This window comes from Aptenodytes forsteri, unplaced genomic scaffold, assembly GCF_000699145.1.
Source record: "Aptenodytes forsteri isolate BGI_AS27 unplaced genomic scaffold, ASM69914v1 Scaffold51, whole genome shotgun sequence".
NCBI classification, from domain to species: Eukaryota; Metazoa; Chordata; class Aves; order Sphenisciformes; family Spheniscidae; genus Aptenodytes; species Aptenodytes forsteri.
In genome coordinates this window covers 2,820,698-2,835,687 of record NW_008795495.1, presented here as the reverse complement: position 1 = coordinate 2,835,687, position 14,990 = coordinate 2,820,698, and the positions used below count along the sequence as shown (strand labels likewise).

The 14,990-nt window shown below is 36.5% G+C and overlaps 1 protein-coding gene across 1 annotated transcript in view; it reads left to right on the top strand.

Annotated features, from left to right (window-relative positions):
- DIS3 (DIS3 homolog, exosome endoribonuclease and 3'-5' exoribonuclease) overlaps nucleotides 1-13,735 on the top strand; it is a 22,599-nt gene extending 8,864 nt beyond the window's left edge. The window contains exons 10-21 of the mRNA XM_009281742.2: nucleotides 644-760; nucleotides 1,629-1,730; nucleotides 2,418-2,482; nucleotides 2,567-2,651; nucleotides 3,279-3,406; nucleotides 3,861-3,947; nucleotides 4,976-5,132; nucleotides 6,749-6,963; nucleotides 8,108-8,276; nucleotides 8,712-8,870; nucleotides 9,277-9,399; nucleotides 13,406-13,735. Coding sequence (XP_009280017.1) covers nucleotides 644-760; nucleotides 1,629-1,730; nucleotides 2,418-2,482; nucleotides 2,567-2,651; nucleotides 3,279-3,406; nucleotides 3,861-3,947; nucleotides 4,976-5,132; nucleotides 6,749-6,963; nucleotides 8,108-8,276; nucleotides 8,712-8,870; nucleotides 9,277-9,399; nucleotides 13,406-13,498 — 1,500 coding nt within the window. The 3' untranslated portion in view covers nucleotides 13,499-13,735. The remainder of the gene's footprint in view (nucleotides 1-643; nucleotides 761-1,628; nucleotides 1,731-2,417; nucleotides 2,483-2,566; nucleotides 2,652-3,278; nucleotides 3,407-3,860; nucleotides 3,948-4,975; nucleotides 5,133-6,748; nucleotides 6,964-8,107; nucleotides 8,277-8,711; nucleotides 8,871-9,276; nucleotides 9,400-13,405) is intronic.
- Nucleotides 13,736-14,990: the final 1,255 nt, after the last annotated feature.

The following is a 14,990-nucleotide window of genomic DNA, read 5'->3' as shown; positions in this document are numbered from 1 at the left end:
AGGATACGATTGGCCTTCTGGGCTGCGAGCGCACATTGCTGGCTCATGTTGAGCTTCTCATCAGCCAACACCCCAAGTCCTTCTCAGCAGGGCTGCTCTCAATCCCTTCATCCCCCAGCCTGTATTTGTGCTTGGGATTGCCCCAACCCCGGTGCAGGACCTTGCACTTGGCCTTGTTGAACTTCATGAGGTTCGCACGGGCCCACCTCTCAAACCTGTCCAGGTCCCTCTGGATGGCATCCCGTCCCTCTGGCATGTCGACCGCACCACTCAGCTTGGTGTTGTCAGCACACTTGCTGAGGGTGCACTCGATCCCACTATCCATGTCGCCGATAAAGATGTGAAGATCATGAAAAGATTGTGGTTTTATTCTGTTTCTCTTCCTGTTTGCTGTAAAACAGAATTTTTTTCAGTACTTGATCATCTTCTGTCTTAGTTTTTCCATCACTGTAGTTTCTGCATGTCTGTTTTGATCTTATAAATAAATATTACTGCAAATCTTGTCCTAAGACAGAAAAAAGCACTCTGAAAATACTTGGTTGCTTTCAAAAATCTTATGCAAAGTGCCTTTCTGAAATGATCATTTTTACTTTGATATGGAAGATGCTCTTGAAAAACACTTTCTTTTTTTTTTAAATTTCAGGATATGAAATACAGGGAGGACTTAAGGCATCTGTATGTTTGTAGTGTTGATCCTCCTGGTTGTACGGATATTGATGATGCATTACATTGTAGAGAAGTAGAAAATGGAAATGCAGAGGTATTGTTTTTTTGGGTTTTGATTATTTTTTTTTTTTTAATCAAGCCAGTCATTTATTTATTTACTTCCTCCTCTATTTTACAAAGAGTGCAGTAGTGGTAATAGTAAATGACATGAGCAAAGCTACACATCTGTTGTAAAAGAAATTAATGGTGTTTGCACAACTGCAAGATGGTAATAAAGAAAGGGAGTTGATTTGTATTACATCAGTGTCAGAAGTGGGAATATAATGTCGCCTAAATTCACCCTGCTTTCTGCTCGTTTGGCATGGGAAATTAACATATAATTTATTTACTGCTTTAGCTAAGTATAAACATGGATATCTACAGCTAGGATAAAAAACTATCAGTAGAAACAGTGAAGCTACTGCTGTAGTGCCTAAGGAATGATTATTTTATTTAAAAAAAAAAAGTATTAAAAAGCTACAGACTTAACACCAGCTCTCTACCCCCTTATATCTGATTTAGTCAGGTTTTCTTCGTTATAAATTAATTTGTAATTGTAATAGTATAGTGTGCCAAAATGAAAGGTCTAGCAAACGGAAAAGCAACAACAAATTTGCAGTGAGCCTTGAAGAAAATGAAAAAGGTTATTTGAGTTCCCAGGCAAGAAGAGTTGCATTGGTAATGAGTATAACTTTCCACTAAATGTACGCATGCCCTTATTTTGCATAATTGCTGCAACTATTCATTTTTTTTTTTAATATCAGTATGATAGGTTTTAACTATTCCTATTACTAAATATAGGAGCTGCTGAAGGGAACTGGGAATGGGTAAATTGGGTTGTAAATAAAAACTTGAGAAAGTTTCTTCCATGTTGAGAACTACTTCTGTTTCATAAGACGCGTAACGTGATGCTTGTTTTTTAGGTTGGTGTACATATTGCAGACGTCAGTCATTTTATTCGCCCAGGAAATGCTTTGGATGAGGAGTCGGCAAAGAGAGGAACAACAGTATATCTGTGTGAAAAAGTAATTGTTTTCTATATAAAAAGCTTTTTGTACAATTAAGAGGTTGGATTTTTCATTGCTTTCCTCTTTTAATTCTTGGGAGTAGAGACATTATCTCTAAACTAAGGGGAAAAAAAAGTATAGACTCCTTTGGGCTGCACTTAATTTGCCTAAGACTATCAAAATGAAGGTGCTTTCTGTCATTCAGTGTGCACAGCAAGAGGGAGACATTTTTTATTTTTTTTTTTTTTTTTTTTTAAATCCATTATCTGGAGAATATCCTTTTCAGCTCCTGTTTGAAGCATTAATAACATAGTTCTGAAACTGGACTACTGTTTTAGTATCGATCTGGAATTGCGGAAGTGGCCTGGTTTTGCCTTTTCTATTGTTTTTTTATCTTGTAGCTAAAACGCTGTTGTTTCCTATGATTTGTATTCATTACAACTGTATACTTAGTCCTGTTTATGTTAACTTATTTCTCACAGACCACAATTTCTTTTCAGAAATAACTGTTACTAAAAAACTGATAATTAAAATGGATCTTGGAATGAATTTCCTCTAAAGTAGCTTACTTTTCTTTCAGAAATCTGAGCTTTCTTAGCAAAAAAAATACAGTAATTGTTGTTTCCAAGCTTTTAGTATATTAAAAGTCAGGAAATTAAAATACATACTTATAACTAGTCATGATTTTTATTCTTTACTTTGCAGAGGATTGATATGGTTCCAGAGTTACTCAGTTCCAATTTATGCTCCCTGAGATCTAATGTGGACAGGTATATGTATATGATCCATACTTTGATCCTGACAAGAAACTGTAGATGTTTATATGTGGATTTTAACAGATTTCCCTCTCATAGGCTTGCATTTTCATGTATATGGGAGATGAACCATAAAGCTGAAATTCTAAAAACCAGATTTACGAAGAGTATTATTAATTCCAAGGTTAGTCACATAAACATTATTATACTTCTGAAAAAAAGCTGGAGACCTTTTTATAAAAACAATGATCAACAGACTTGATAATGAAGTTTTCTTCTTTCTGTTTATTGATTTAAATTTTCTTAGAACTAGAAAATTCTAAAAATAAAATGTTCGATTCTGCCCTGTTCTTTTAAACCTCAAAGGCCGCAATGTTTTTTGTGTGGTTACTGTGTTATGATATTTCATTTAAAAAGTATAAATGTATTGGTATATATATTGGACATGGTTGGTATATACCAGCTAGTCATAATTTTAAGTTAAATTCGGTACACTCTGTAGGTGTTTAATATATTTCTGAAAATTAGACCTCTGATGTATAAAATAGATCTGTGATCAGCATAAAAAAAACACTGTAACTGCCTGGTATTTCTTAATATCTTGCTTAGATCTGTCCTGTTTTGTCCATTACTCTTTGAGAATGACATGCATTTAGGTGTTGAATGTAAAACTTTCTATTATTGTGAACCAACTTTGACAGCAAACTGTAGTTTCTGCAACAGAACTATGTTTTTCTTTTCAGTATTCAGTTATGTATCATGGTGTCTCTCTTTTGGTTTTTTTGTTGGTTTTTTTTTTAACCTCTTCAAGGCTTCTCTTACATATGCCGAAGCACAGATGAGAATTGATTCAGCAACTATGAATGATGATATTACTACCAGCCTACGTGGACTAAACAAATTAGCAAAAATTCTGAAGAAGAAAAGAATTGATAATGGGTAAACTGTGCAGTGTCCCTGTTACCTTTTATCCTAGTTTTTCTCTGGCTATTTTTTGCTGTCAAACTGTATAATGGTCCTCTGTGTCCATTTTTCCAGTGAAAATCCTTTGAAAGAGAAGTATTTTGCCATTTTGATTTGCATAAAAATGCCTATCTTTATTTCCCCAAAAATATAAACTTGGCATGTGAACTTTTCCTTCACAAGATCAATCAATATGGATCTCTTTACAGTCATTATAAAAACACAACCAGAGGAGTAGCATTTGAAATTTTAGGAGCTAATACTGATATGTGTTGGCATCATAATTCTGGCTAATTTGAACATTAATTCCACAGTTGTATTTTTAATTTTTGCTAATTTTAAATTACAGTTTCATGATAAACCTAGGCCTGCAACTCAGCTGGTGTTTCTGCTTTACTGTAATCCGTTAATACCACTTACTGTCTTCCAGAGCCTTGACACTTTCCTCACCAGAAGTTCGTTTCCACATGGACAGTGAAACTCACGATCCTATTGATCTGCAGACTAAGGAGCTCAAGTACGCGTTTTATTTTCCTCAATTAGTTAATTCAGGGCAGGGATGGAATTAAAGGCATGTTTAAGTAGCAACATTTACTTAATAGTGTACAGAGTTCATATAATAGCGCAGGACAATCATGGAATTACAGAATGAGTTGGGTTGGAAGGGACCGTTAAAGATCATCTAGTCCAAAGTCTCCTGCCATGGGCAGGGACATCTTTCACTAAATCAGGTTGCTCAAAGCCCCATCCAACCTGGCCTTGAACACTTCCAATGATGGGGCATCTACAACTTCTCTGGGCAAGCCGATCCTAGAAAAGAGAATTCTTCTCTCTTTTTCTGCACTGTTTATGAAGCAAGTTTTGAACTGTATGCTTCATATATGAACTTAAGTCTTTACTACTGATTTAATGGAGCACTAAGGTCCAAACTCACTACGTCCCACTGGCTTCTCTGTGATGCTCTTCTGGTATTAACAAAGGAGAGAAAGTAGAACTCGGAGTTATGGATTACTGAAACCTTAAGAACAACAGAGCAGTTATTGCACATGCGCAGAGTGATACAGACTGAGGAGTTCTAGAAATGGAGCTACTGATTCAATTTCTGAAGCTCGATACTTGCTTTCTCTCATACTACTACTTAGTTTCTGTGCTAAAATCTACACTTAGTTATGTATACCGTCATGACTAAATGGTGTGCGATATGGTGCTTTCAAACTTCATATGCACAATATTTGAACAGTACTCTTTGGAAGAAATCAAGAGGTTTATCTGTTGGTCTTTTGGGGCATTTTAAAGAGCATTTTTCTTCAATATAATTTGTTATTTTAGAATAGTTCAGATTTTTTCCTTCTGACTCAGTATTTGAAACTTAGTAAATAATTGTTATGTTTTTAGTCTTAAAAATGTTTGCCTAATTGTATAAATGTTCAAAACTGCTAGTTACTGTTATATAATGTTGTTAGGATGGTGGAATGTTTCTTCATTAGGCACTCAAAGTAAATATTTAATGCTTTTCTAACAATACAAAATATTTTATGTTGATAGAGAAACAAATTCCATGGTTGAAGAGTTCATGTTGCTTGCCAATGTCTCTGTAGCACAAAAAATTTACGATGAGTTCCCGGAGTTTGCCTTGCTCCGAAAACATCCTGCTCCTCCCCCATCAAATTACGACATCCTTGTGAAGGCAGCAAAGACCGAGGCAAGTTCTTACCATGCTAATTAAGTGAATTAATTATAAAAAGCTGTGTTTTCTCTCTGGTTGGCCACTTACCCAAGAATAAGGGTTGGAAAGCAGTATTTTGAAAGTACTTTGAAATTGCTGGTACTTGTAGCAAGGTATCTGTACCTCTAGATGAACGGAAGACTCTTGTGCTTTTTAAAAACCCTTTCTTAGGTAAAAAAAGCAAATCACACTTTAAGTCTTTTGTATTTTAACTCTTGGGTGCTGTGAATGTTACTCCTCTCCAAGCCACATGTGATTTTTTTGAGCCAGTTTTTGGCTTTGGATCACATACATTATTGATACACTTAAAAATTGGTCAGTCACATCAAATAACATGTCTCTCTTAAAGTCAGGAACTAAGAAAATGTGTGCGTATGTGTATATAGTTTCCATCCTCTCCTTAGATCAGCTAGAATTTAGCCTGAAACAAGCCTGATTTAATTAACAAGTCTGAACTGAAAAAATTATTTTTCCTGGTTTGGGATCTTTCATTTGAGCTAAACTTTTAAAATGAATTTTCTAGACATGTGATGTGCATTCATATTGCCTTTTCCTTCAACTCCCCCCCCGCCTTTTTTTTTTTTTCCCCTAGGGGCAAGAGAGAAACTCCCAAATTCTGTCAGTGGAAGATTAACAGATGAGCCCAAACCCAGGCCATTTCATTTTCCACTGCTATAAAACTGGAATAATGATAATGATTTCATTTGTACTCCAAAAATTATTTTTAAAGTACCGTTTTATTTGGAAAGCTAAATGCATGTGCATAGACAACCGCTCTTTTAATAAACCAAAGTGACTTTTCACTACTCTGTCAGAACCATCACAATTAGGTATTAATATGCTATATTTTTGTTACACTATTTTTGTTAGACTTTTTAAATCAATCTGCAATTATTTTAGCGTAATACCAGCATAATTTGATCTCTAGATCATACTTCATTGTCAGTGGTGTACATGAAGGAAAGAACATTCAGCTGATCTTGTGATGAAACTTACTTTGTGTGACTGGAAATTAAAAATGCATTATTTATTTGCATGCTACTTGAATTTTTATCAGGGAACACTGGCAAACAGGGAACAAGCTTAGTGTCATACAGTACTAGTTTTACAAATCACTTTTCCAAGTACAAGTTTTCATAATTTTGTGGAGGACATACAAGAAGGTTGATTACTGCTTACATTGTGCTTGGATGAGAACCTTTTGTGTGGCATAAATACTTTTTTTTTTTGCATATTCCTTTTGATTTATTCAATAAAGGGATGGAAAAATCAAACCAAAGGAAATAAAAACACTTGTTGATATTAGCATAAAGTGTTTCTTAGTTCTGAATAGATGTCTTTTCTGAATTCCTAGGCTACTGACTTAGCTTTTCGTTGTTTGCATAGAGCACTAGTGATAATGAGGGAGTGATCTGTGCATGGGTGGATTTTTTTTTTTTGTAATAGTGGCATTCCACTAGGTTGTTATTAAGTGTGATACCTGTGCCAGTTGCTAAGATCAGCATGGATGCAGCTGTTACATTTCTGCTTATACTCTGTTAATATTTGCTAGTAATACCTGACCTTTTTTAATTTTTTTTCCTTCCTTCCAGAATTTGGAAATTAAGACGGATTCAGCAAAGGCTTTAGCTGAATCATTAGACAAAGCTGAATCTCCTACGTTCCCCTATCTAAATACACTGTTGCGAATTTTGACCACTCGCTGCATGATGCAAGCTGTTTATTTCTGCTCTGGAATGGATAATGATTTTCATCACTATGGTTTAGCCTCACCTATTTATACCCACTTTACCTCACCCATTAGAAGGTACTTTTTATTTTATTTATTTTATCATCAAAAATGATATTTTTGTGAAGAAATTCTGTTTTAAATTGTGGTGTTGTCCTTTTCAAACAAAATACTGTTTCTGTTCAGCTTTAGATTTCAATTGAAACAGCAGTGGCTTTACATGGTGATCCATCTTCATGTAAGCGCCTAGGTTCACTGTCTATGACTCCTAAGGTCTAATAAAATTTTTAAAAAGACTCATGAAAATAAGAGAAATACATCCCTAATGTGTATCTCTGGCATAGAAATGCACTTCGGGATCAGTTAGCATTATGTAAGTCAACCAGAGACTGAGGCAGAGTTTGGCCAGTCATTTTTCAGGTAGGAGCTGTGTTTAAATTTTGAGGAGACTGTATTTTACATATAAATACATTGCTAAATTGAAACTTGCTTCTGTAGCTGTTGCATTGTAAAGAAATGGTACATCCTGGAAAATGAGGGGTGTTTTTTTTTTCTTTTAACCAAGAAGTATCTAAGTGTTGAGGAAAATAATTGTTGTCGTATTTTGCTCCTTAGAAACATTGCAAGTGAAATCTCTTACAGGTGGATTAAAATTCCTGTGCATTTGTGTGGATAATTTGTGGAGCTTCTGGGAGTCCTAATAGTAAATTTTAGTTGCTAACAGATGCGTTAAAAAGTTCCTGGCTGAAGTTCTAATAGAAGTTATGTACCAAGCAGTTCAAGTGTGATTATGCTTTGCAGATCAATGGCATTTGAAATACCATTCTACACAAAATTTGTCTAGTTTATGGGAAAGGGAAGAGGGAGCGGCTTAAGCTGCCATGGTGAAACATCATTCTTTAATCCAGAAATAAAACTTTGTTTCTTCTTTGTAAACATTCAACAATACACTTTGTGTAATGTAATAATACGCTCTATTGGTAGAATATAGTAAAGAATTTCTCTTAGAAAACAGTACAGTTCATTCTGGCTCTGCAGAGTGTATCTTTGGTCAGCAAAGAGAGCGGTCTTGAATTAATACAGGGAGTCGTCAGCAGACCGTCATTATTACAAAAAGCTTTTGATCTATAAGATTTATAAAAACAAAATTATATTCAGAAACTTTTTAATTAAAAAAGTATGTTTTGGTATGTCATTGATCATTTAATCTCATCTGTTGCAGGTATGCTGACATCATAGTACATCGACTTTTGGCAGTGGCCATAGGAGCGGACAGTACTTACCCAGAACTTACAGATAAACATAAACTAGCGGATATGTGTAAAAATCTCAATTACCGACATAAAATGGCTCAATACGCACAAAGAGCATCTGTTGCATTCCATACACAGGTAGGTAGTTCTGAGATGTGAGGATTAACTACGGACAATTCATGTTGATTTTGAAGGAAGGGAGGGAACATTGAGTTGTGCTTTGTAGAGCAAAAGCAAGCAAGTCTGCAGGAATGGTGAAGAATGAGGGCTGCTGCTTTGAGGAAAAGCTGCAACACTGCACTGCTGGTTCTGAAAAGTTTAGAATAATGGCATCTTGAGGATGCTTTTTACTTTGTGTTTTTTATCAATATGATGAGTGCTTAATACTATAGTAATGTTATAAACAGTTTATGGGATTTTTTTAATCTGCTTTCAATATATGGTGTGTAATTACCACTAAGTATAGATTCATATTAGAATGTTTTTATTTTTTTAAGCCAGTATATTTGTAATCCAGAAGAGAATGTTCTAGTGCTTTTTTTTTCTTATTCATGTATTTTACTTTTGTTACAGCTGTTCTTCAAAAGCAAAGGAGTAGTGAATGAAGATGCATATATATTATTTGTAAGAAAAAATGCAGTTGTGGTTCTGATTCCCAAGTATGGGTTAGAAGGAACAGTCTTCTTTGAAGAAAAAGGTAAACCAACACCAAGACTGGATTACAACAATGAGGTATGTTTTATAAGGCTTGTTCTTAAATACCTTTATTTTTTGATTTGGTAAGTGAGCAGAATGACTAAAATCTGTTCTAGTTGGATTTAGAAGGGTAAGGGAGGCTTTTCTAAATGCAAGTTTACTAATCTGTAGTAGTAGTGCCACTACAGTCTTTATAAGTCTAAATAAACAGGTTCTGACACGAATTGGTTTCTGTAATAGGTACTACTAATATCTAATTATCTGAGTAAATATCGCAAAAACGTATATACCACGTATTCTGACACTCTGAACATTCAGGACAGTAATTTGTGTTCTTTTTCATTGACATGTAACATTAATAATTTCCTACAAAAATATTTATTTGTATAAAAACATAAGACATTGTAAGCAGTGAGTATTTATACAAAATTTGAACTTTCAGGTACCGTCACTTACTGTGGAAGACACAACATTACGTGTATTTGATAAAGTTAAAGTGAACATTATGTTAGATGCTTCCAACATCCAACATCAGAAAATTCGGATGGTGTTGGTAGAACCAAAGGTAAGGCACAAGATTTCTGATTTCATAGATTCATATTACCCTTCAGTAATCTTAAAAAATCAGCATACAGTAAAATTGAAATTTAACCCAGAAGAAAAAAAATCATTTAGCAGCAGATTGTAGCGATTGCTTCATATCTACTCTCAATAAGACACAGCATCCAACATCAGAAAATTCGGATGGTGTTGGTAGAACCAAAGGTAAGGCACAAGATTTCTGATTTCATAGATTCATATTACCCTTCAGTAATCTTAAAAAATCAGCATACAGTAAAATTGAAATTTAACCCAGAAGAAAAAAAATCATTTAGCAGCAGATTGTAGCGATTGCTTCATATCTACTCTCAATAAGACACAGGTCTGCTTACACCGGCTGTTGAAAAGAATAAAGGGCTGTAAATTAAATTTCCCTTCTGGGCCCATCATAGATATTTCCACTGATGGGAAAGATGATGATTTGCTGAATTAATATCGTTTGAATGTCACGGTTCTGTAATCAAATCTCCCTTTTGAAAATCTGCCAAAACTCGGTAGGATTTTGGTTTTGCTCCAGTAAATTACTGTGTAACTGTGATGGGTGGCTCAGAAGAAAACTCTGTATAATTGCTGGCTGTAAATGGCAATCCTTTCTTACAACTTCCACAATATAAAAATTCTCTCTTGATAATGTTGTAAGAACTGTAATGTCCTAATAACTGTGTCTCTGGTCTTAAGACTTTTCAATTCTAGCTTAGTGCATCTGGGACACTGGGGTTTTCACCTGGTCTCACACCTCAGGCCTGCTGAGTATTTTGCATGCCAGTACAAGATTGTGTACTTTCATTAAGTTACATGTGACTTTTTTGGTAAACAGATAAGTGGAGTTATTGACCGTCTGTAATCATGGAGGAAAAAGAAAACCCAAAATAAGCAAGCGGTCCTTGTTGTTTATACAGTCAAACATTTTTATTTCTTTTTTCTGAGGAATCATCTGTTTCCAAACACATGTAAATATTCTGATATTTGAGCTGTTGTATTAGCTTAAGTTGAAGGCAATCCTCATGACTTCAAAAAGTGGGAGTAGATAATTAAATTTGTTGTAGAAAGAAACCTTGCATCCTGCTGTGCATTCACATGCTGAGCTGCCCACTGCTTGCGCTCGCCAACTAGTGTTTGTCAGTGGGCGTAACTCAGGAACACTCCTGTTGCAATGACTCCAGTCCCTGAGGGGACACGCTTTCTTCATTGAAAATAGACTCAAAGTAAGGCTAACGCAAGCTGATTTCCCCCCCTTGCCTTCTACTTCTTGTACTAATTTCTGTGAATGTCCTTGCTCTACAACGAAGGCAATACTATAATTCTAGCTTATCCCTTGATACAGGAATGGCCATGCTGGTTAATCCAAAATACTGTTATTCTAAACATCAGTTACTCGTCCTCCTTCCTGGTACGGAATGAGTATATGAGTAAGATGCACATACAGTGATCATTCCCTTCACGTCCATTCAAAGCTTCCAGCAATTTACAACTTAAATACTGTCTCACTCAAAGATACACATCTTTCTTTGTGTTCAGTAGATAAGAGTCTTGTTCTGTGAATTTGTTTAATCACTTTTTTTTTCCCCAGCTTACACTTCTGACTCCCACAGTATCTTGTAGCAGTGAGTTCCACAGCTCACCATGTATGAAAAAGTACTTAACCTTTCATTTGTTTCAAGCATGATGCCTAATACTGTTACTTGATGACATCCTGTATTTCCTACACTATGAAAAATAGTCTTTTATTCCTATTTACCATTCCTGTGCCATGCAATTCTATATGCTTCTATTATCCGCTATGTTAGCTCCTGCTTTTCTGGAAACTATTTTGTATCTTTGATCTTCTTCATCACCTTTATGTTTTTGTAGTTCTGTTACGTGGGTTTGTTTTTTTTTTTTTGAGCTGGGAGGAACAGAAGCACATGCACAATTCTGGATGTGAGCACACCACAGATCCATACAGGATCACATACGTACAGAGACACATGCAGGATTCTCTGTGTTGTATGGTGTTATATGGGAACACTTTGCATCATCTTTCATTCCTTCTAGTACCAAGACCAGTTTTAAGCAATGAGTTCATACACACCCAACAGTTGCTAGCTGACAGTTCTACACTTGCTTTTAGAACTCTCCAGTGGACCGTGTCGAGCCCTGGCACTGTTAGTATTCCTCTTACCCAGTTTGCTCTGAACCTTTTTTTTCTGATGATGGGCATTTGTAACAGTTTTCTTGATATTGGTCTTAATTTTCCTGAGTGCTTCAATTACACTTTGATCACCTGTTGTTCATGCCTGCTTTAGGCTTTTGTTACCACCGTGCTATCCATTGATGGAAGAGCAAGGAATAATTCCCTGCCTCTCACTTAGAGAATTTTTATTACTGTTCCTCAGTCTTTTGGGCTTGCCTGTTTATTTTAACTTAATTTTGCACTTATTTCTTCTTCATTTGGACAGGATTTTCACTTCTTAAAGGATGCCTGTTGACATGCGATACTAATCACTCTACTGACTTTTTTTAACTGTTCTCTTGAAATTCTATTGATAAATGGCATATTCTTACTCCAAGTCTTTCTTTTTTCAATTCCTTCTCACCCCTGAAAGCATTTTACCTTTTTGCAACCCCCTTTAATAAAATCTTCACTAAATACCTTATTATTGCTGATGTAATGCATTTTAAGGTTTGGGGTTTTTTTCCTTCTACCATGGTGATGCATTTTCAGTAAGTAAGTACACTGAAATCAGTATTACAGGGATGGTTCTGTGGGTAACCTCTTAAGCAGGTCCTCAGGCAAGAGTTGCTTCTCCCTTTTCATGGGTTCTCTGACTAGTTGCTCCAAGAAACGGGCCTCTATGGCACCTCGAAACCTAGACTGTCTCAAGCCTTCTTGTGACATTTACTCATTGAAGGTAATTACTGTTACCGTGTTACCTGGTCTCACAGCCTCTCTGGTACTGTCATAATTAGTGTCATTAGCGTGTCATAATTGTTGCCATCCTAATTAGCTGACCAAAACCATAGCCTTCAGCTTATGGCGGTGCGTTTAATTCCAGCATAGGTGCCTGTGTTACTCTAATACAATTAAATGACTCTTCTACTGGTATATGCTGTTGTCGCTTTCACGTAATTTATAACCTGGTATTAAAGTCCTAGTGATCAGCTTCCTTGCGTCAAGCTTCTGAAGCGCCTGTCACCTCATCTAATCAGACATTGCAGTTTGTCCGTAAGACTCAAGTGTAGAGGAGCATACGCGTGCCTGGTCTCGGTCCAACTCTTTTATGAACCCTACTTGAGTGAACTGTATTTCATCGTGGCCTGCTTCACTCTTCTCTGCTTGAACGCTACTCCCATATTCTCAAAGAAAGCATAGCACGCTTCTTGATTACCTCTTTCCTTGAGGACAGGTCATTCTCTGGAAGCACACAGGCTTTTCTTTATTCTTGTTCTTCTTTGCTTTAGAAAAAGTCTGTTTTCCATTTATTTCAAAAGTTTTAACAGTTTCTATCAAAGCTAAATGCCTTTTTGCTATGCGGTGTCCTGAGCCTGACAGGGCCTCTGCTTGACAGGAGCAGGGGTTCAGAAAACACAGTAGTGGTGATTGATTGTTTTGAAAGCAAAATGAAAATTGGTAGGTTTAGGACCCCTCTTCACCTCTCTCATTCATAACCCCTGCCTCAGAAGCATTTGCTAAGGCATGGCAAACAACTGAGAAGGCGGCACATATAATCTGGTGCAAAAGGAACTGCCGGCAATTGAGTCAGGAGGGGTGCTGCTGCTTGCATTTCCCTCATCTCTTTCTTCACTTGAGTGTTCTAGCTGTGATTGTTACATGATGGTAGACCTGTTTTTAGATGACTACTAACAGAATTTTCTGATGTTGATATGGTGCTTATAAAAGGTCTGTACAAGTAAACTCAAGTTTTATCAGGATAGTATAAGCTAAAATTGAGTCAAAACCGTTCTAACTTCCAATTCTTTTCTTACTGTAGATACTAGGAAATGATGTGCCTGCAAATCTATCATCTACAGAAGTAAGCAGCAAGAATGAACCGGAGAAAAAGAAAAAGAAGCTACAAAAATAGCTGGACAGAAAAGTTAATAAGAAGTCACATGTGAATTATTTGTATTTACATATTTTTCCCTATGGGCAAAATGCTAGAAACAGATTTTGTTTACTTTTAAATACACCTTTTAATAATTTGTAAAATTGGCTTTTTTTTTTAAACTTTTTATGACTATATGTATGCAGGAGAACAATAGTTTTAAAACCAAGTCTGTCTACAGTGTTGTCTTGTGGGTGAAAATAAATGCTTCTGCAAAGTGAAGGAATAGTTGTAGTATTTTAATTTTTATTTTCTTTTTTAATGGCCTTAAGGCCATTCAAGAGCCTGACAAAAGTCAGTCTGTTCAGTGCATTCGCTTTAGCACCTTACTACTGAAAGAAGTAATGGTGCTAGTTACTGGTCTTAAGTGCTAACAGAATTTACTCCTGAAAGATAAATTCCACAGAGTTACACTTCCTTCCAGGAAAGTTCTCTCTCACACTAGAGGAGCTGTGTATACATATGCACACAATACGCAGGTAGAGAGAGAAACCATACCGTAAGAGTGCATTAGTCTTTGTCCTAGACCTTAAAGCAATTTAAAATCATTGCTTAGCCTCTGATGAACTGCCTAAAAAAAAAGGGATGGAAACCATCAGTTATATTTGTGTGACACAAAAATCCACAAGTAACGACAAGTTTGGCGGTGATCATTCTAGCTTCTGCTGCCAAGATGCTGGCAAGTTAGAATTATTAGTTAGTTTGAGAATTCTCAGAAAAACCTCAATCATTTTGTGCCTTGAGCTGCGCTGTTACAGTCAAGCTATGCCACCTGGTGAGGTAGTCATACAGCATGCTTTGTGTGCTCCTAGACTCGGTGCTGAGCTCCCACCGCCGGGGCGAGGGAGACAGCTTGCTTTCAGGTGGTAGCTATCCAATTCTGCAAGTTCCTTTCAGTAAAACTATCCCCCAAAGTGCCTGGGATTATAGTAGTTCTTGTAGGCCGGTTCTGCTGCTGCCAATTCCTAGCCCTCAAAGCCGAGAAGCTGCAATCCCACATACTGCAGATGTTCCTCAGAGATCTTTGAAGAGTTACAGCTCGAACTTCTTTACTAGTCACTTACTCCTCAGTGGTTTCCTTGGGTAATGAGTGGGTCACAGCTGATCATCAATACAGGGTTGTCACTCGGCCACATTTACTCAGCTCCCCCTCTGCTGTCATTGTAAAGGATTGGATCAGATTTATAAAGTACGTATTTATAAAAGGCGTCAAAAGGAGACAATTAACATGTTTAACTGATTGCAACAGAAGAAACCGCACCCCCTGAATGAGACATTTTAATCCTGTCGCCACTGTTCCAACAGGCTTATTCGGAAACTTTAAAACTCAAAGATGGGCAGAGCACTGGATCTAACTGGTACTGCACTTGGAATTCAGCACCGTCCATGAGAGTAACTGAAACCATTTTTTAGCTGTATGAGAGCGAAAGCTTGCCAGGCTCCTTGCCTGATCTCCTTCCTCTGTTCCCCA